This window comes from Castor canadensis, chromosome 11 (assembly GCF_047511655.1).
Source record: "Castor canadensis chromosome 11, mCasCan1.hap1v2, whole genome shotgun sequence".
Lineage (NCBI taxonomy): Eukaryota > Metazoa > Chordata > Mammalia > Rodentia > Castoridae > Castor > Castor canadensis.
Window position 1 is genome coordinate 129,184,475 of NC_133396.1, and position 22,216 is coordinate 129,206,690.

Consider the following 22,216-nt stretch of genomic DNA (forward strand, 5'->3'; position numbering starts at 1 on the left):
AGATCAGGAGGATTGTGGTTCAAAGCCAGCCTGGGTAAGTAGTTCACAAGGCCCTATCTTGAAAATACCCAATACATACACACACAAAAAAAGAGCTGGTGGAGTGGCTTAAGTGGTAGAGCTCCTGCCTAGCAAGCATGAGGTCCTGAGATCAAGCTCCAGTATTGTCAAAAAAAAAAAAAAACCAACTACACTAGGAGCCATGTGCTAGTGGATCACACTTGTAATACTAGCTATTTGGGAGGCTGAGATCGGGAGGATTGTGATTTAAAGCCAGTCTGGACAAATAGTTTGTAAGACCCCATCTACAAAATAAGCAGAGGGAAATGGACTAGAGGTGTGGCTTAAGTGGTAGGATGTCTGTTTTGGGAGTGTGAAGCCCAATTCAAACCCCAATCCCACCAAAAAAAAAAACTGCACTAGGATCAGGCAAGGCAGTGCACGCCTGTAATCCTAGCTATACAGAAGGCAGAGAGAGAAGGATCACAGCACAAGGCTGGCCACGATAGAAGCACAAGAGCCTATCTGAAAAATAAACTAAGAGAAAAGGGCTATGGGTGTGGCTTAAGCAGTACAGTATCTTCCTACCAAGCATGAGGCCCTGAGTTCAAACCCCATTATCCCCTCCCCAAAAAAAGAATACAAAAATACCCTAGAATAATAGATGTAATCCAGGAATGTCCTAGACAAAATGAGATATTTGATCACTGTCATGCTGAGTTTTCTACACTACTTAAATAACTAACAGTCTGGTGAGGAGCAGAGATAAATCAACATCCTAGCTTACAAGCACCAGAGCGAAGGAGTCACCATGAATTGCCTTGGTTCTTCTCTACATCCTAGAATCTTTCCTTGATGGAGTTATTGCTGTCTAGAGTTGGTGGTAGTCCTCCTATGTAGCCCAAACTGACTTCAAACAAGATCCTCCTGCCTCTACCTCCTGAGTACTGGGACTACAGGCTTGTGCCACCACAGCCAACAGCCACTGTCTTAATAGAACCATAATCATGGACTTTGGCTTATAGCTATATACCAAACCTGCAACAAACCAAGGTTGAAACCTTGGTGGAGCAAAGTTTGCTGAACTGGGATTCAGAAATGACTGTGTCAAGTATACATGATCTCCTAGAGCTGTGTGCAACTTTTGAGAGAAGCTCATATGTGCGTTTTTCCTAAGGAGAGGAAACTTTATTTTCATCAGAGCATCAAAATGTCCCATATGGTCCCTAAAATATTAAGACTAGTTAAATTGGCAGCTGTTGCCTTCTTAAGAGAAGAAACCATGTGTCTCTTCCAGCATAAATCTATTTCCACTGAAAGAGAAAAAGTTAAGATTATATATTCCTTCATTCCTTTGTATATCTAAATTTGGCAGATATTTGGGTGTACACCAATGCTAGGTGTTGTTAAAGACAGTATGAGATGACATGGTGGCTCAAGCCTGTAATGCTAGCTACTTGGGAGACTGAGATTGGGAGAATCACAGTTTGAGGCCAGCCCAGGCAAAAAGTTCATGAGACCCTCATCTCAACCAATGGCTGAGCACTTGGTGCATGCCTGTCATCCTAGCTACTGGGGACCATAAATAGGAGGATCTCAGTCCAGGCAGGCCCCAGCAAAAATAATTAGTACCATAAAAACAGAGTTGGCAAATGGCTCAAGTGTTAATGTACCTGCCTTGCAAGGCTATGAGTTCAACCCAGAGTACTGAAAAAAAAAAGAGTATATGTAATAAGATGAACCAAACATGGATGACACCAGCAAGGGACTTAATAGCAAAGAGCAGAAATTAAATCAAAATATGACTGAGGTGTGGCTCATAAATGTAAAATTGTCTCTAGACTGGTGAATAAAACTGATCAACCTTAATAAAAACACAAGTGAGATTTGTTGTGTTGTCTATTGATTTTGAAGTTTTTCCTAAAGTGAAACTTAACAGAAAACAATATTTGTGTGGGAGGGGGGAGGGTGAATGAAGGAGATAAAGGTGAGGGTAAATGGCTGATGGACATCTTATATTTACAGGAACTAGAACAATGAAACCTCTTGCAATTGCTTTAAGTGGGGAGGGAGTGGAAGGGGAGAGATGGTGGGGGTGATCTAACCAATGTGCAAAATGTAAGCCTATTTGGAATTGTCACAATGTAATCCCCCTGAACAACGAATATAATTTTTTTAAAGAAAACAATATTTATGTATAGCTAGCTGCTTTTCACTACAATAGTCTCCATGGACACATCTAAAAAGAACAAAATTCCCATGTCCCTTGCAATTTATGTTGGCCAATAAAATGAAAGCAAAAGTCTTTGGGTGGAGTTTCCATGAAAAGCATCCAATAGCTGATTGGTAAAAAACTTTTTGCATTGTTCTAATAATTCTTCTTTCCTTTTGTTTCTTCACTGTTGGTTTCAGTCAAATGCTTTTCCTAGTTGTCTTTAGTAAGAGAGCTGGGTCAAATTACCTCATTTGCTGTTCTAAAAAGTTTTCATGTGTGACTTGAAAAGATCTTGAAGACACAGTATTAAATAAAAAAGATCGAACTTCCATACAATATATTCAAAATTTTTCATTCATGCATCTATTCAGTGTAATTACAAAAAGAAACTACATAGAATTCTGTTGCTGATGGTCTTTCAGACTATGACCTTTAAAATACCTCTCCTGATTAAAACGACTATATAGGGTGCAGCACGAGGCCCTGAGTTTTTGTGAGCCCTACCTCCTTTAAAGGGACATGCAGTTTCACAAGTCATGGCCCCCTGGGGATGCCTCAAAATGCCATAAGGCTGATAAGCAGGAGGCTTTCACAGAACTGTGTATATGTTCCTTCAGAGATATGTTAAAAGACCACTCCACTCCTGACTCCTGACTCCCCTCCCCAAAAGTATGTTCTAACTGAGATATATCAGAAACCACTCCATCCCTGACTCCTAACTCCCCTCCCCAACAAAGTACCAAATAAAAAACCCTCTATGTAAACAACAGGGAGCCACCGGTTTCTGGGCTCCACTGCAGGAACTAGAGAAAAGGTGAGATCAAAAAGAATTAACCTAGAAGGTAACACACACAGGAAATCAACGTGAGTCAACTCCCTGTATAGCTATCCTTATCTCAACCAGCAAAAACCCTTGCTCCTTTCTATTATTGCTTATACTCTCTCTACAACAAAATTAGAAATAAGGGCAAAATAGTTTCTGCTAGGTATTGAGGGGGTGGGGGGGGAGAGGGAGGGGGCGGAGTGGGTGATAAGGGAGAGGGTGGGGGCAGGGGGGAGAAATGACCCAAGCCTTGTATGCACATATGAATAATAAAAGAAAAAAAAAAAGGAGAGGGTGAGGGAGAAGGAGAGGGAGAGGGAGAAGGGCCAGGTGGGGGGGGGAGAATGATTGAGAATGAATTAGTATTGACAAAAAAACCCCCAAGGAAAAATTGCTAAATCTACCATCATGGTGGGAGAATTTCAACACATATCTCAGTAACTGATAGATCTACAATACAAAAAAATTAATGAGATCTGAACATAATTAGCAAGCTTGATTCAATGACTATCAAATATTGCATCCATTATACTTGTTTGTAAAGCATACATGGAACATGTAATGAAATTCCACTATATAGCACCTCAACAATTTCACTGATTTAAAATACACATAAATTCTCCAAGAACAACGCAATTAAATTTTAACCTGTCTGGTTTCTAAATTAATGACAACAGGAAAAGATTTAAAATCCATGTATTTGGAAATAAGCAGATGAATTTCATTTTTATTTGTTTGTTGGTAGTACTGAGGTTTGAACTCTGGCCTCAGCTTGCTAGGCAGGTGCTCTACCATTTCAGCCACAACCCCAGCCCATTTTTGATTTTTAGTTATTTTTAAGATAGGGTATTCTGTTTTTGCTCAGGGCTGCCCTCAGATCTCCATCCTTCTTTGTATACCTCCTGCATAGTTGGGATTACAAGTTTGAGCCATTGCTTCCAGTCTTGGTTTTTGGTTTTTGGTTTGGTTTTGTTTTGTTTTGCTTTGGTTTTGACACAGAGAGATAATATGTTGATAGAGATTGAGGGAGAGAAAGAGAGAGAGAGAGAGAGAGAGAAGAGAAGAGAGGAGTGATGGCAAGAGCCCAGAGTCAGATCCCAGCTGGCAGAGGGCAGTGGCCCAGCAGCTGGGCCAGGTGAGTGCACCTGGTGGCTCCACCAATCCTCCTGCATCCTCCTAGTGGGCAGGCCACGCTTCTGTGTCTTTCTGGTGGGCAAGTGGAATCATGGACCAGCGTGTCGGGAATAAGTGCTCCTGGGACACAAGATCGCAGAGGCTCCTTTGAAGACATCTACCTGAACCTCTGGTGAAGAAGTGGCCATCAAGCTGGAGTGTGTGACGACCAACTTGCACATGGAGATCAGGTTCAAGAGGATGCAAGGAGAGTGGGCATCCTGTCCATCAAGTGGTAATGGGCTCAGGGTGACTACAAGATGAAAGTCATGGATCTGCTGGGGCCCGGTTTCAAGGGCTTCAATTTCTGTTCCTGCAGCTTAGCCTCAAGAGCCTGCTGCTCCTGGTCTATCACATGATCAGCCCTTTGGAGCACACCCACTCCAAGAACACCCAGATGTCAAACCTAACAATTTGCTAATGGACCTGGGGGAAAAGGCAACTCGGTATACATCATTGACTTCAGCCTGGCCAAGAAATACCCTGATGCCCACACCCACCAGCACATCTCCTACTGGGAAAACATAAACCTGCCTGCTATGCCTCCATCAACACCCACCAGGGCATTGAGCAAAATCAGGGAGATAACTTGGAGAGTCTGGTCTACGTGCTCATGTACTTCAACTGGGCTCCTCAGAGCAGTGACAAAGAGCCAGAAGTAAGAGCAAATCGATAAAAAGGAACCCAACTATTCCAACCCAACTGCTCCTGCCTGTGTTAGCTCATCGGCAACCTCTTCCACTGGCAGGGCTTCTCCTATATCTCATCTTTGACTGCAACATAAACAAATTCTGGGCTTCCTTGAGCCAGGTCTAGCCCCATGATCAGGCCCATCTGCTTACCCAGGTTCTGGTTCCAGGTGCCACTAGGTATCCAAGGCCCCCCAGACAGGCCCATGCAGAAGGTGGAGGAGCTGCCCCAGCAAAATCACTAGCCTATGGTCTGGACTCCCAGACCTCAGTTCTGACATCACCAGGTATGCCTGAGTTCATGGGGACCAGGCCTAAGGAAACAACTCTTGGAATGATGGAAGTGGCACCCTGTTCTTGAGAGGTGGCTGTTTAGCGGAGAGGTGTGGTGGAAAAGGCCCTGTGTGGGATTTTTCAGGACTGAGCCAGCTGCATGGAAGTGAGTCTGATAAATGGATCATGGCCTCTGCCTGGGAAGACCCTGTGGACACAGTTACCAGGACCCTTGGCAGTCTCTGTATTGAGCTTGAACTCATTAACTGCCTGCTCTTCTGAAAGAAAGAATCAATCTCAGTAATTCCCAATGTTCTGTCTGTGCCCGTGGAAGGCATTAATCCTATCCAGATATAGCTCTCCCCCAGCCATCCCAAGAAAGATGCACGAGAAGTACAGCAGGTGCTGAAACACACACTGTTCCCAGAGGACTTGGGCTGTTCTAAATAACAAGTGACAAGGACCAGAACAAAGGCAAAAATAAAATAAGACAACAAAGAAGTGTTTAGTTTTCCTTCCCCAGTTCCATCTACCCTCACCCCCATATATTCCCTTTTGCTAACATCCCTGCAGCCCACTGGTTCCTGATACTCTGCAACAATGTTCTCAACCAGGAGGGGTTTTTGTACCCCAAAGGACATTCAGCAATGTCTGGAGATATTTTTGATTGCCACAACTGGAGGGTGCTACTCACATCTAGTTCAAAGAAGCCAGGAATGCTGCTAAGCCAACTATAATGGATGGAAACAATTTTCTGGCTCAAAATGTCTACAGTGCCAAGAAACTTCCTCTTCAATGAGTCAGCAACAGCCTTAGTGACAGGGTGAGGCTAGTTTAAAACAATATACTCTAGCCAGGAGCCTGTGCCTCACACCTGTAATACTAGCTATGGAGGAGACAGAGATCAGGAGGATTGCAGTTCAAAGCCAGCCTGGGGAAATAGTTCACATGACCCTATCTCAAAAAAAAAAAAAAAAAACATCACCAAAAAAGGGCTGGTAGAGTGGCTCAAGTAGTAGGCTCTGAGTTCAAAACCCAGTACCATAAAACAAAACAAAACAAAACAAATATATATATATATATATATATATATATATATATATATATATATATATGTACACACACACACACTCTGCCAGGTGTGATAGTACATGCCTATAATCCCAGAATTTGGGAAGGTGAGACAAAGGACTGCAAGTTCATGGACAGCCTGGGCTATGTAACAAGATCCTATCTCAAAAAAGTAAAATAAGATCATCTTAATCCTTGAAAGGACTGCATCTATACTTTATAAATCTATGAACGTCCCTCTTACACCCTCTCCAACCAGAATTTCGCCCTTACCCTCAACCAAAATTGCTCCTGCCAAGATTTCCAATGACCTCCTGGTTGCAAAATTTGAGATTTTTTTCAGTACATAAAACCATGAGACTGCCAAGGACTGAGCCCCAGATCAACATTAAGTTAAGCAGTTGAAAAGGAGCCAGCCAGGGAAGAGAGTGAAAAAAAGAGTAGATGTAGAGAGAGGAAGAGAACCAAGCAAGTACAAAGTGAAGACAGTGTTTCAGGGAGAATGAAATAATTAGTTGGCTGCTGATAGACCCAGTTAAATGAGGCTCATTACCAACCACTGGATTTAGCAATGTGGAGATCCAGTAAAATAACGGCAAAATGAAACCATCTCCACAACCCTTTATCCTAGTTCTGTTCCCCAAATATAACTACTTTCAAGTCTTCTGATGTTTCTTCTGGGATTGCGTTATATTTCTAAGTAATGCACTTACATTACCATTTTTAAACGTGTTAGTTTTATACATAGTTCCTTCTCATTTAGATAAGGTTTTAATCCTTTACGCGCCTCCACGATATGCAGAGGTGGTGTCTTCCTTCAGGGCAGAGGGCAGATTTGTTTATAAAGACAGTGATTCCCTCCGGAGAGATTTACAGGTTGGCTCTCAGTGACATTGCAGCTTAATAAGATCTTCCTTCCCTCCTCAGAGAATGTCTGTTTTGTTTTATAGCCAAGTCTCCCCTTGGGGCAAAGGTTGGGTGATTTGGTAATGTGCTTGTAAGATTAGGAGTTTCCTAAGCTTAACATTTCTCAGCTGTGACACAGATCTACTGTGTGTTCAGTATCTATCCAGGCCTGCTTTGTATCACCCCTTCACAAGGTTGTCCCTTGGAACCTGCAGAGCAAGGGAAGTGGCAACATGAAGTCCATGGTGTCTTCTGGGTCATGGTGGGGAAAGGGTCCACTGTTTCCTTCCCAACTGGATTTGTGGAAGTGTGGCATGTCAGCCAAGCAGCTATCCTGTGTTTTGGGATTATTTGACCTCTTGATTTAACAATAGCAATCTGTGATTGTTTTCTTTTGTGTATAATTTTTCCTAGAAGAAGTAGTTGTTTCTTTTATTATTTGTACTATTTGAGAAACTTAGGATTCATCAGTAAACATACTGAGATTGCTACCATCATGGAGCTCACCTACTAAAGGGGAATAGAGAGACAAGGAACATATAAAAATTGTAATTTTTACAGAGAATTACAGTTTTGAGTCAAGGAGTGGCATGATCTGGCTGAAGTAATATAAGGAGTTCTCTACCTGCTTGTAGAGACTAGATTACAGAAGAACAGGGATGGAAGTGGAAGCAGTTTGGATGCATCAACAAGAGTCCAGAGGAGAGAACATGGTGGTTTAGATGAAATGGTAGCAATGGTGGTGGTCACAAATGGTTATGTTACTGGATCTGGGTCACCAGGTCCAGAGGCCAGAAAGTTCTTGGTCTCATCAGAGAAAGAATTCAATGACAGGCACAGAGGAGACAAGCAGGAGCAGGTTAATGAATGCAAATCAAAGTGAAAGCAGAGCAAAAGTGCACTCTCCAGATGGGAGGGTGGGCAGGCTCAAGAAGGGGAGCACTGCACTGGAGGTTCCAAGACCTCAAGCTTTTATTGGGGTCTGCAGACATGGGGTGGTCAGTCCTGGAGAACTGGCTTAATGTGTCATTAACTTCTGGAGACTGTGCTACGAGTCATCAACTCTTCCCACACATCCAGCAGGGGAGTTCTTGGCCTTGGGTGGCAAACTGAAGCTGTCATTTTCTACAGGCTAGGGGTCAGCAAGACACTACTGTAGGTCACAAGTCATTCCCTCAGTATCAGTGGCCAGGATGGGATTCCTTATCAACATCCAAGACATCATTTTCAGCCATCAGGTGTCCTAACTCCCTATTTCTTCCATCAGTTAGATGTTGAATACATTTTAAGATGGAACCAAGATTTCCTGAAAATTGGTTGTAGGACTTGAGAAAGGGAGTGAAGATAATTCTTAAGTTTTTATCTGCTTTCCTGGGGAGATGGAGCTGCTATCCACTGAAATGGGGAAGACTTCTTTATATGCCTTCTAAGAAAAATTTGATCATTTTCTCAGGGGCCTTGTAGCTCCTTTGTTATATTTATTCCTCAGTATTTTATATTTTCTTTTGATATTAATATATTAGGCTATTATAATAATATTAACATTTTATGTTTTATAATTATTGTACAATGGGCTTTTCTATTTTATTTATTTATTGGTGCCATGGACTCTTGTCTAAGGCCTTGCAACACTACTGAGTTATATCCCCAGCTACCTAGGAATCTTCTTGAATTTTCTTTGTTTATATTTGTGATTCTGCTGACTCTCTCGAATCCTCTATGAAGATGAACATTTTAAACCAATAATGATTATTTGTCAGTTTCTTTGGCATTTTCATTCCTCATTTACTTTTCTTAAATTGTTGCACTGGCTGGTGCAGGAGCTAGTGCAGGGGCTGACAAACTATGACCTTCAGGCTAAATATTGCCCATTGCCTAGATTTATAAATAAAGCCTTATTAGAACACAGTCATGTTCATTCATTTTATGCTACCACAATAAAGTTGGGTAGTGGAGACACAGGCCACGTGTCCTAAAACATTTACTATCTGACCTAGGGAGAAAAAGATTGCCAGCTCCTGAGCAAGTGTTGGTAAAACCATGTTAATTAATAACATCAATTACAGACATTGTAGCCGTGTTGCCTGTTAACGGAAATATATCTGAAAGCATGATGCTTACAATAGGATTTTGGTATATACTTATCCAAGTTAAAGAAGTTCCCATCACTTTCTGGTTTTCTAAGATTTATGACATTGGTTTTTTTTTTTTTTTTTTTTTGGTGGGATTGGGGTTTGAACTCGAGACTTTACACTTTCAAAGCAGGAGCTCTACCACTTGAGCCATGTCACCAGTCCATTTTGGTCTGGTTATTTTGGAGATGAGGTCTCACAAACTGTTTGCTAGGATGGCCTGGAACTGAGATCCATTCCCGAACCCCACCTTCCTGGTCTCAGCCTCCCAAATTGCTAGGATTACAGATATGGCCCACCAGGGTCAGCTGACAGTAGATTTTATTAAATGCTTCTTCTGCAATTAATGAGATGACCATGTGTTAACTCTTCCTTAATATGTTAATAGGGAGAATTTTATATATAGACCTCTTATCTTTGCTAGCTCTCATTCCTAAGATAAACCCAATATGATTATGACTATGGTTTTAAAAAAATAACTGTTGATTTGTGTAATTTTTATGCATGTGTGTGGAGGGGGACTGGGATTTGAACTCAGGGCTTTTCACTTGCAAAGCATGCACTCTATAACTTGAGTCACACCTATAGTCCAACTATTGGATATGAATTTGCTAATATATTGTTTAAGAATGTTACTCCTATGTTGATAAATGAGATTGGACAATAATTTTCTTTTCTTGTTGGTGTGGCTCAAGTGGCAGAGCACCTGCCTAGCAAGCACAAGGTCCTGAATTCAAGCCCCAGTACAGTCAAAAAATTTTCCTTTCTTGTGCTGTCTGTGATAATAAGATAATATAATCTACAAATATTTATTGAGCATTGTGTGAAATGCTGGAAATATGTCAGTCCAATTATGTCAATCTTTATGGAGCCTATAATTTAGGAAAGAATTACAAAATATACCTGATTATAAAATGAATCAGATAAAACCACTGTGGTAAAGACTGAGAAAACGCAGTGTAGAGTCAGGTGTCTAATGAGACAGGCAGAGCTGAAAAAACTCCCAGTGAAGAAGAGGTACCTTTGATTAGCTCTTTATTAGTTTTCTGATGCAACATAATTTACCACATACAGTGTCTTAGAATAATTTGGAGGACTATTATAGAGATTTAATTATCTGTTCAGATGCTCAGCTATAAATAACATAAGAACCAACTCAACAAAGCTTGGTTTTCAAACTTGAGTATGCATTAGCATTGCCCCAGGGCTTGTTTTAACAAGCCTGGACTGCTGGCCAGCTCCTTGCAGGATTTTTAGATTCAGTGGTTTCAGGATATATGGCCTAAGAATTTGCATTTTTACAGCACATTTTTGTTTTTGAGGCAGGATCTCAACACATAGCCCAGGCTCACCAGGAACTCGCTATGTAGCCCATCTGGTCTAGAACTTGTGATCCTCCTGTCTCAGCCTCCCACATGCTGAAATTAGAGGTGTACACCACCATGCCCAGCCTTCTATTTATATTTTTTAAATTGATGGATAAAAATGATACTGCAGGAGGGAAGTGGTCAGGGGTCAAGTAAAACAAGTCTGGCCCAGGCACCAGTGGCTCACACCTATAATCCTAGCTACTCAGGAGGTAGAGATGAGGAGGATCAAGGTTCGAAGCCAGCCTGGGCAAACAGTTTGCAAGACCCTATCTTGAAACAATCCTTCACAAAGAAAAAAGGCTGGTGGAGTGGTTCAAGGGGTAGGCCCTGAGTTCAAACCCCACCACAAAACAAACAAACAAGCAAAAAAACAAGACTGATCATGAGTTAATCATTGTTGAAAGTGAGTGGTGGGCACATGAGGTGCGCTATCCTGTCTACCTTTGTATAGACTTGATAATTTCAATATCAAAAATGTTTTAAAAGTGCGTGGACTATTGGCCTTCAACATCAGGCTGCCCGCCCTCTGTGCCACCTGATTTTGCTGCTTACTTGACCCTGGGCAAGTTATTTATTAGTTCTACACTTTATTTTCTCCACCCACAAAATGAGGGTATTAGTGATAATACTCTTCTCTCAAGTTGTTGTAAGGATTAAATGAATGTTGGCAGAATATGTGAAAAGCAATTTACCTTGCTCTTGGTATTCTGCACATACTCAAAAATGCCAACTTGTTTTGCTCATGAGTACATCTGATTTCTCCAGTCATGTCCTCTGTATGAAGCGCTCTTCCTCCAAGCTCCTTGAATATTTGGATGTCCAGTTGCATTTCAAAAGGACTACTGTTGGGTCTAGGACCTAAAGGATAGATGAGTGAGTCAGTATCCCATCCCCTATGGAGAGCACCATGAGTCCTGCACCCTGAGGAGACACGGGGTCTCACAAATCTGCCACGGCACTGATATGCAGAATGCTCTCAAGGTTGTTCCCCCCATAAGGAGCAAACAGACCAGATCATCAAAGAGAGCCCACACATGCAAATCCACAGCCAATGGAAAGAACCCACCTACCCTTACCCTAACCCAGAGTTAAAGTGTCCATAAAAAGCCCCAGCCTTCACCTGAGTGGGGAGCCACCAGTTTCAGGGCTCCACTGTACTGCTCTACCTGTAGCCTTTCCTCTCTCTCCAATAAATTCTACTTTGTGTACCAGCCTTATCTCACAAGTCAATCAGCTGCCTCATGAGCCAGTTCTTTGGCCTGTGAAGGCAAGAACCCTCGACACCAGCCCACAGCATTTCACATCTGCACATAACACTACTATATTTTATACTCTAATTCAGAATTATGAAACACATCTTTGATATTCTGTTTTCCCTCATACTGATTATACATTCTATTCTTTCGGTAGTTGTTTTTCTTTTTTTCTTTCTTTCTTTCTTTGTGATACTGGTGTTTGAACTCAGGGCCTTATGCTTGCTAGGCAGGGGCTTTACCACTGGAACCATATCCCCAGCCCTTTTTCACTTTTGTTATTTTTGGATAGGGTCTTTGTACTTTTTGAGGACCAGCCTCAGACTGCAATCCTACCATTTAGCTGGAGTAAACCACTGCACAGATACATTCTATCCTTTTGAGTTATTTATTTATTTTTATTATTGTTGTGCTGGGGGTGCATTGTGACATTTACAAAAGTTCTAACCATATATCACAGTTGAATTCACCCCCCTCCATCATTCTCCTTTATTTCCTTCCCCCTATTCCTGGAATAATTTCAACCAGCCTCATTTGTCCATTTACATACACATGAACATAATATTTCTACCACATTCACCCTCCTACACCCTTTCCTTATATCCTCCCACCTCCCACTAACCCTTAGGACCTGTCTTGCCTTCCTGTTCTCCATTTTTAAAAAAATGACATTTTTGTTTATTTAAGATAGCTATACAGGGTGTACATTCTAGTCTTTTTTTATTTATTATTTATACAGGAAGAAAACCTAAACTTTAAAAATTATATTGGACAAAAATCCAGAAATGCCTCTTGCAAACAAGGAGTAAATAAAAGATGAATGTGAAACATCTTCTGGACTGGCACCATGAAACCAAGAATCTGAGCCTGGAAAGGCCTGTGAGGACCTAGATTCAACTCAAGACAGAAGGCGCTCTCTAGCACTCCTGCAGAATCCATTTTCAGGAAGGAAGTTCACTCATGGTTGCTGCAACACCAGTTAGGCCCAGCTTCATACATCCTGTTCTGTGGCTTCCAGAGATGCATTCAAACTACTTGCTACACCAGCAGTGGATAGTCAAACGCCCTGGAACACAGTCTCTTCAAGCTCTCCAAACAGAAAAGGGGAAGGATCCCTCCTTTCCCCTTTCAACCCTCCCTACACAAACTGACACTTCACATATCCTGGCACACCCTGACTTCCTGCAAGACAGTATACAGTCTGCTTTAAAAACTCAGAGGGCGATGCACCTGGGTCTGAGTGACATTTTCAGCTAGCCAAGAAGAAAACGTAAACAAAGCTTCTCTTGGATTGTTCACAGAGTTTACCAATTACGACTGAAACCCAGGGCTCCAACGTCCCTGCTACCTTAATGGCATTAGTTTGAGATGTTGACAGTCACATATGTGGAACTCTCATCCATTACTGTACATCAAAGAGCAAATGTCATTCTGGCTGAGAAACTCTTGTGTGAGGATGGCCATCTTGGCAGCTCTAGTGGTTCCCAGTGTCTATTTCTGACTCCTCCTGTTGCAGGCTTCTGCTGCCAAGTGAGCACTGCCCTAAACCCCTGAGTTTCTGAGTTAGAATCACAGCTGCCATCCTTTGACTATTTTGCTCTATGATAGGCACTACATTAAGCACGTGAACATATCTCGGGGAAGAATCACAATAATTCTCCTAACTAAATACTACCTTCTTTGCATGATAATGTCTACCCATCCATAGATGAAGAAATTCAAAGAAGTTGTTTAAGGCCACAGAGCCATTCAAGTCCTGCCTCCAAAGCCCACCCCTTTGCCTCTGAGGTGTGAGAAACCAGACTAGAGGTGAAGCTTGACTTGAACCCAAAGGAAACTCCTGATTGGTCCTGATGGCCTGGTGTTGTCAACAAAACTAGTCTTTTGTCCAGAGAGACCAGGAAATGAAGTTGCCATGCCACTGTTCCTTCCTGAAAGAGACTCCACCAGGCTGCTCAATTGTCTTGCTCCAATTCAGCCTGCTGGAAAAACTAGGGTGTCTGCACAATGATTAATTTCACGCCTTCGCTGCCTACTTGAAGCCTGTCTCTGGCTCAACAGTACACTTTTGTGTAGCATTTGGAGTCAGACTTAGAGTGGCTCTCTGTTACACAGAACCGACTTCCCGTTCAAGGGTAAGTAGACTCAAGAGGCAAGGACCAGAATGCTGGAAAGGAGGGGCCGGACCTGCATTCTAAAAAGTCTTGAATAAGTACCGGCCATCCTTAGGCCCGCGGGCCAACAGGGCTGGAGAAAAGGAGAGGGGCACAGACTGGACCAGCCCCGCCTCCCACGTGGACGACTCCCTGTCTAGGCTCCGCCCCATAGGCCCCTCCTCATCTAGGCCCCGCCCCCGGTCCCGCCCCGCGGCGCATTGTGGGATCCGTCCTTCTGCCGGGTGGTGCAGGACACAGCGCTTGGTCATGGGGATCCAGCCGGTAAGACCCTGGTTCGGTATCCTGCTCCCGGGGACCTTGCCCCAACTGGTTCTGGGCCCTCAGCTGCGGACCAGGGGACCCCACCTGCGGATGGGGTTCCCCGTCCCGCAAGGCTTTGGACCCCCCTGAGATGCTGGGGTCCCAGTACTACACCTCCTACCTCCGGGCTGGGTACGCCGGCTTTGGCATGCCTTCGCGCTGGAGCTCGGGACCGTCATCGCTGGGGCTGCCGGTCCTACCGAACGGTCACCACCCACGCCCTAGGCTCTTTCTCAGCTTGCCGGTCACGCTGCCTCTTCTATTCACAGAGCCCAATCCTTCTGGCCTCTCTTGGGGTGGGTCTGCTTACTCTTTTCGGTCTGGCTCTGGGCACCTACTTGGTTCGAAGGTCCCGCCGGCCACTGGTCACTCTCCTGAACCCCGATGAGAAGTACCTGCTGCGACTGCTAGACAAGACAGTAAGTTGTGGAAGAAAGGGCCAGGGTAGAAAGGGGACCACAGTTCTCCTGGTATGAAGGGGACCTACGGTGGTGGGGATGCTCCAAGGGACTGGTCAACTCCAAGACTGGCTTGGTGAAACACTTGTGTCATCCATCCTCCAGACTGTGAGCCACAACACCAAGAAGTTCCGCTTTGCCCTGCCTACCGCCCATCACATTCTGGGGCTACCTGTGGGTAAGGAAAGTATGGAGTAGGCTCCTTTCCCTGGTGTCCTAGGAAGGCGATTCTCCTGGGGTCTGAAACATGCCTTGGTCTTTCTTCTGCACACCATTCCCCTTCTCTCACTTGAGTCTGGATCTTCCAGGCTGTAAGGGGTGCCAGTGAGACCCTTTAGGGTGTGGCTTCTGTGCCCCCAGACATCTTTAACACTCAGCAGCCTCCCTCTTTCCTGTGGGACTTGCTCATAACTGTCCCTGGGAAGACATTGATTTTTTTTTCCCCCATGGTCCAGACCCTCAGCTCACCTGGTGCTGCCACGGTCCTGGCAGTGATTGATAGGAATCTCTCCCAGAGGAGACTGGGGAGAGATCCTGCTGAGCACTTTTAAGGGGTGAATCCTCCCTGTCTGCCAGCTCCTTGGGACCACTCCAGAAGCAAAACATTCTATCCTTTCAAACCTCTCTGAGTATTTCAAAAGGTAACAGAGCTGCAGCACATCCATAAGCAGCCCTTATGTAGTTCTCCTCATGGTCTCCAGGCAAACATGTCTACCTCTCTGCCCGAATTGATGGCAGCCTGGTCATCAGGCCATACACTCCTGTCACCAGTGACGAAGACCAAGGCTACGTGGATCTTGTTATCAAGGTAAGAGTGTAGGAAAGAACCCCAGAGGCTCCTTACCCCATTCTTTCTGGGATTTGTAGAAACTTCTAGGTTCATTCGATAGCAGGAGATGGTGTGTCCTTTCCAAAATATGAGAAAAGTGTATGGATTGGAAATGAAAACGTGTGTGATCCTTGCCTCGGCCTCAGTGACCTCCAAATAGGGTATTTTCTTCTCTGCCTTACCAGGTTTATCTGAAGGGTGTGCACCCTAAATTTCCAGAGGGAGGGAAGATGTCTCAGTACCTAGATAACCTGAAGATTGGGGATGTGGTAGAGTTCCGGGGCCCAAGTGGGCTACTCACTTATGCTGGGAAAGGTAATGACCTGTCTTTTCCTTGAGCCTAGCTTCACTTCTTCAGTTCCCATAGCCTGCTTGGCACAGTTTGTGTGTGTGTGTGTGTGTGTGTGTGTGTGTGTACATGTGTGCACGTGTGTAAGGCCAGAGCTGCCCTTCTATCTAAACATAGCTAGCACTGATACTACAGAAAGTCATGTTTCTTAGCCCTGTTCACTGTAGGAAGCAGTTACCCTTCCACCCGAATTCATCTGCTTTGACGGACAGCTATGGAGATCACCAAAGCAAACATCCCTCTAATCCTCCCTCAAAGTTTCACCCCTCCTGACTGTGGAGATGAAGAGATAGCTTCCAGCCCTTCCTATGGGAAACAGCTGGGTGTGATAACAAGTCCCTGAAGTTGCTTTGTACAAGTAGGGAAACCAAATTCACTCCTTGTCCCATGCCCGTCACCCTCATCAGGGAGTGACCCTCTGCCAGAAGCTTCTGATGCTCACTATGTGGCCCTGAACTGACTGGTAGACAGATAACTCTGGCCCCATTGTCCCTCGAGGGTATTATTGTCAGGGTTGGCTCCTCTCAAACCTCCATTCAAAGTTCCAGGATCAGATTTCATAGCAGTTGCTAAATTGACCTCAGGCATATTTTTGGTTCTGCACTTGTTTACTTAGTTTCCTACTTTGATTTTGTTCTTCCACCCGTTTCTTCACTTTACTCCTCAGGGAAGTTTAACATTCAGCCCAATAAGAAATCTCCACCCGAAGCAAGAGTGGCGAAGAAGCTGGGAATGATTGCTGGAGGGACAGGTATGAATCCCTTTGAGGGGCTATTCTCTCCCACCCTTGTTGGTTGTTGTCATGATAATGCCTTAGTGACCTCAGATTTAGTAATCAAAGCCAAACTGTTAATCGGGGCATTCCCAGCAGTGCCTAGACCTCCCCAGTGGCTGAAGTCATAAGCAAGTAGAAACCAAAGGAATTTTTGCACTGATAAAATGAGAGCAATAAATCAGGTGAGCTCTCTGCAAATTGAATGAATCTAATAATTTTTAGGTGGAAGTAAAGAGCAACAGTTAAGAATGATAATCAAAAGGAAGGAAAATTAGCACTGGTCACCACTGTGTATTAGACACACACATATATATCTATAGGTTAGTTACCAATCTTTCCTTCATAGATGACAACGGATATTCAAAGAGGTTAAATGGTTTCCATTAGGTTACTTAATTGGTAATAGTCAGAGGCAGGATTCAAATCTGGCTCTGCCCAATTCCAAAGTACATGTACTTAACCTGTAGACGTCCAGTATCTCAGAACATGTCCATGTAGTCATCGATGTGATTTAGGTCCCTAGCCTCCAAGGGACTTTCAGAAGAAGAGTCTTAGGTTGGTTCCTTAGAAGGATTTCCCCAATATAAACATCTGTGAATGTCGAGAATATGCAGGAAAAGGTCAGAGGATTAAGGTGCTAAAGGAAAAGGGAGTAGGTGTGAATGAGTAGGTCAGCTAAGAAGCTGTGATAGAGCAAAGTGTGGACACCACATCTCACCGTGGGGTGTCCTCATGCAGGAATCACCCCTATGCTACAGCTGATCCGGGCCATCCTGAAAGTCCCTGAAGATCCAACCCAGTGCTCTCTGCTTTTTGCTAACCAGGTGGGTTTGCCCTTCTCAGTCCTGGGCCTTCAGAGTTGGCATGTGGGTAGGGCTGAGTGTTGAGGAACTGATGGGCAGCATGGACCCAGTGCCTGTTTAGCCTCTGCCCAAGGTGTCTTCTGCAAGATACAGGACCCTCTACTACAGTGAGGAGGAAAGAGGACTGAACATTGGGCCACATTCTTCCGTGGCCCCCAAGGAAAGAAAAAGATTTAAGGCATCTTATGCTGAGCATAGACACTAGAAGATCTAAATCTTCCTGGCTAAATATTCTGTCTTTATTCCTTCATAATATGTAAATAAAGGCCGTTCTCCTCCTACCCCCTAAAAGCACTGCAAGCTTTGCTTATTCCTTAGAACTTTAGCAGACCTTTAGTATTCCTTTCTGTCAGAGAACCTTTCTGATGTGAGCCTAAGCTCTCTATGACTTTGCTTCCCCTTTGCATTTCAGACTGAAAAGGACATAATCCTGCGGGAGGACTTAGAGGAACTGCAGGCCCAGTATCCCAATCGCTTTAAGCTTTGGTTCACTCTGGACCACCCCCCGGAAGGTACCTTCCCCATTTCTGGGTATCCCAGTATCCCCTCATTATCAAAATCAAGGCATTGCCCCTCTGTGAGTTCTGGTTTCAGTGAAACCAGCCCTCCCTGACTGCCAAAGCCCCAAGTCTGAGTGCATAGACAGACATTAGTTTCCTAGTCTCTGCTTCCGGTTTGCTGGTGAGGGTGGGAGTGGTGTGGGGGAGGGAAGGTAGCTGCTGCTACAACCTGAGACCTTCTCAGGATCTCCTCAGGGATCTTCTCAATGGCCCATCATGGCATCAAATTCACTTGCCAGCATGGGTCTGGGAGCGTCAGTTCTCTCTTCTCCCTCACACTTCAGATTGGGCCTACAGCAAGGGCATTGTGACTGCTGACATGATCCGGGAACACCTCCCTGCCCCAGGAGACGATGTGCTGCTGCTGCTCTGTGGGCCGCCCCCAATGGTGCAGCTAGCCTGCCATCCCAACTTAGACAAACTCGGCTACTCACAAAAGATGCGATTCACCTACTGAGCGTCTCCCACCTCCCTGGTCCCACATCTGCAATTGTCCCCAGTTGGTACTCAAACACTATAAGCCCTAGATTCCTTTCCTGAGAGCATCAGCTTTTTCTGTCTTACTCTGAAACTGCAATCTGGATGGTACCTGCAGGAGAGCATTCCTGAAGCAATGTAAGGGGGGGGGGGCCAAGGCCAAGTTGTTCCTTAGAAGGCCCCCCAAATCTCCCTGTGATAAAAGGGCCAGGTGAGGTCCATGGAGCAGTTTCTTCCCTAGGTTCAAAAAGAAGAGAGAATGTACTTTTGTTCCAAGACTGGCAAGTTCCTTTATAGGAACTTGATGTGAACACTATCACCTTTGTGTCTGTGACAAATTTTTTTTTCGGGCGGGTTTGAACTCATGGTCTCGTGCTTGCTAGGCAGGTGCTCTTACCACTTGAGCCACTCCACCAGCCTTACCTTTGTGTGTATGATGAAAGGAACAGACTGTGCAATGTGTGTTTGTTAATATTTAGTGCTTAGCCCATGGGCAAATTCTGTTGATATGAGTGCAAGTTGAGTGAACTTGTAGAGATAGTAGGAAAGGAGGAAATAGTTTCTTCAGAATTCCAGACCTCAGATAAAGGAGTCTGAAGTATATATTTGTATGTCTGTCTTGGCCCTTGCCCAGGCTGGGGGAAAATGGCTGCCTGCTACCTAAGACAGTTGCTTGTATAAGGAACGTTTGGCTGTTCAAATAAATGGGGCTGAACCCTGATGTGATACCGAAGAGGTTGTTGTGTCTGGGGTCCTTTTTTCCAAATGCTTGAGGACTTTGGGAAGGAAGGCCTTTCAGCACAGAATCTCCTGGGTCTTCCAAAAGCCTTTGCGCAGTTGTGCTTTGTGCTGAAATGTGAGCTGCCACCACTTAGTGTTCATCTCTGCAGCTGTTTCTGTGGGCCAGCACTCAACTCCTCCAGGAGGCTTTTGCAGTGGGGGAGAAGAACATGTTAGAGGGGATGTTTTTAGAGCATAGTTATCCCTCTCAGTGATCCCTTGATTTGGCAGTTTTTCCCTCTCTTATTTTTGTTAGCCTTTCCTTCACCATATTTATCCTTCAGGTTACCTGGCAAACAAATCAAAGTATTGCCTTTCCATTTGGAAGCCTTCCCCTTTAAAAAGTAACTTGACATCACCTGCTCCAGACAGAGTTGGCCTCCCACAAGCCCATCTGTTCTAAGCGCCTTCTCTGCTGTGGGAGCTTGACCCAGTCCATTCCCTTCTCACAAGACAGGGCTTGGGCAACCTCTTCTAGTTCTTCTTTCTTAGTCCCATTGGGACAAAATGATGCTTTTGGTTCAGGAGGAAGGGCTACAATGTTTTTCTGTATAGAGCTACATGTTTCTGTCTCAGGGTTTCTGAGAGAAGGATTGTGACCCTCAGAATTCACCCCTCCATAAGGTAGATTCTTCAGTAAATTCTGTTGGCGGTATTCCATCAAATAGTTCTTTTGTTGTGTGTGTGAGTAAAGTGGAAGAGTTTATTGGGATAGAAAAGTAGCCGAGAGCTCCCAGAGCTGGGAGGACACCCAAGAGGGTGCTTGCTATAAATTTTTCTTGATCAGCTAGTATATGTGTGGTACCGTGCTCTGTAAGCCACCTCACCTCCTGAAAGGAAAATCTTGCTTAGGACTGTTGAGCTTAGTGAACCAGTTCAGCAAAGAGAACTTCCTACATGTTAGTTCACCATTCCTTGTTTCACACAGGAATGAGTGGGCCTCATCCCATCAACGTACAAACATTTACTGAGGACCTGTCATGTGCCCAGCACAGTGCTAGACTAAGAGTACAGCTATGACCAAGGCTGGTGTTAGACCCCCAAAGAACTCAAAGTCTAAGATGGACAAGTAACAGATCATCACAACAAATGGAAAGGGGTTAAGAAAGATTCAGAGGAGGAGGCAGAGGAGGAAGAAAATAAACCTCTGAGTTAATAGCCACATTCAAGGTACTGTGCTAAAAACTCTGTGTTGTATTGTTTAATCCTTATGCTAATCCTGTGAGTTGAACATTCCTTGAAAAAGGAAACAGCTGGATGGTGGCTAACAGAGCCTGAATTTGAATTTAGGATTATCTGAGGCCAAGATTTTTCAGCAGACAATGAGGGGAAAGGCAGTCCAAGAGAAGGATCGGCATGCAGAAGGCTGAAGGAGTGAAAGGGAAGTTCACATTCAGACAACTAGGAGAAGCTCATTGAGGCCCCGAACGGGAGAGGGAGATGGAAAATGAGGAGGCAGGGGAGCAGGTTAGAGCCAGTTTGCAAAGGGCCATGATGAAGAAACTTGAACTCAATCCAGTGGACGGACAGTGGGAAGTTTCTGAGGGCTTTATACAACAGACAACACACTGTTTTTTGAAGCAGTATTTGCCAGGCAGCATACTAAACCTTCATGAATTACCTCACAATCCTGCCAAAGACCCAGTGGAAATAGAACTAATTTTTCACCATTTTTCAGATGAGGTCATTATTATTTGGAGGGATTCAGCAATGTGCTTAAGATCATGGACTGGCTAGGAAAAGGAACCTGGATCTCTATGACTCCAAAGCCCAGGCTTTTATAACCAGAGTTGATCCCAGTGCCTTGAGGAGTACATCTAACATTATGAGTTCCTTTGAGAATGGGCCAAACTCCTGGGTTTCATAAGTCAGGTTCTGTCACTTGCCCCCAGATGCAAAAGAGACATGATGAAGGGCAGAGGTAGTGAAATCGGAGTTTTGGACCCAAGGCCCAAACTCCATATGAGATTCCATTTGCCAGGTCCAGCCACCCACCCCTAAACACCAAATAAAGAGGCTTGGTGAAGGCAGAGAAAGGACATTTATTACACGGCTTGGGGCATGCCATGGGAAGAGGCAGAATAAGCACTCATCTCATCTTCAGCCATCTTGAGGTACAGATAGGCGCTATAGGTTTAAGGAGACAAAAGAACTGGGGGCAGGGGACAAAGGTACACATAGTTAAACAGTCCCAGTCACAGGTGTGTTCTGGTTGACTATTATCTCAGTCCAAGGGTTCCCAGAAGGGTTAAGGAGAAGTTATTATCACTGTCATCGCTTGAGGGGAGCAATCTGGTTCCTATGAGATGATTGCTTCTGGTCCAGGGTGCAGCCTCATTATTACAGGTAATTGTCCTCATTTGGAGGGGTGGTCTGCCCTGAAAGTCTCCACTGTTCCTTATGGGAAATTTCAGTCCTTTGTCATAGAGATGTTACCAGTTCTGTCCTTTCTGGAATCCAAGGCAATTGCAAAGTGATTGCAAAGAGAATGACTTAGAGCAAAGACATAAAATGGAGGCAGGGATGCCAAGCTTCTGTTTTTAGTTAATTCGTGCTCCCAAGTAAGGAGTCAGTGCTTTTCAGCAAAAGCAATTTGAATGCCTCTTGGAAAGGTAGCATTTCAACCCCTCTTCCCTAAACAGACATTTGCTTTAGGTTTAAATAGGATTGGGGGCAGATGAAGGGGTTGCATAATTACTAAATAGTACCAGCCCCAAGTGTGTGGCCATAGGTGGCAGGTGAC

At 44.3% G+C, this 22,216-nt stretch overlaps 1 protein-coding gene and 1 pseudogene across 1 annotated transcript; both read left to right on the forward strand.

Annotated features, from left to right (window-relative positions):
• Nucleotides 1-4,343: 4,343 nt before the first annotated feature.
• On the forward strand, nucleotides 4,344-5,145 carry LOC109686323 (casein kinase I pseudogene; annotated as a pseudogene).
• Nucleotides 5,146-14,190: 9,045 nt separating this feature from the next.
• Nucleotides 14,191-19,426, forward strand: Cyb5r1 (cytochrome b5 reductase 1). The gene is made up of 9 exons (XM_020163565.2): nucleotides 14,191-14,343; nucleotides 14,652-14,801; nucleotides 14,946-15,018; nucleotides 15,542-15,648; nucleotides 15,855-15,984; nucleotides 16,686-16,769; nucleotides 17,532-17,617; nucleotides 18,069-18,168; nucleotides 18,501-19,426. Exons 1-9 carry the CDS (start codon nucleotides 14,329-14,331, stop codon nucleotides 18,671-18,673), a joined length of 918 nt encoding a protein of 305 aa, XP_020019154.1. The 5' UTR covers nucleotides 14,191-14,328; the 3' UTR covers nucleotides 18,674-19,426.
• The last annotated feature ends 2,790 nt before the right edge of the window (nucleotides 19,427-22,216 follow it).

Excerpts from the sequence above, each read along its gene's own strand:
- Cyb5r1 (XM_020163565.2), top strand. Across the intron at positions 16,770-17,531 it reads AATGATTGCTGGAGGGACAG|GAATCACCCCTATGCTACAG; the intron begins GTATGAATCCCT and ends GTCCTCATGCAG. Across the intron at positions 18,169-18,500 it reads TCTGGACCACCCCCCGGAAG|ATTGGGCCTACAGCAAGGGC; the intron begins GTACCTTCCCCA and ends CTCACACTTCAG.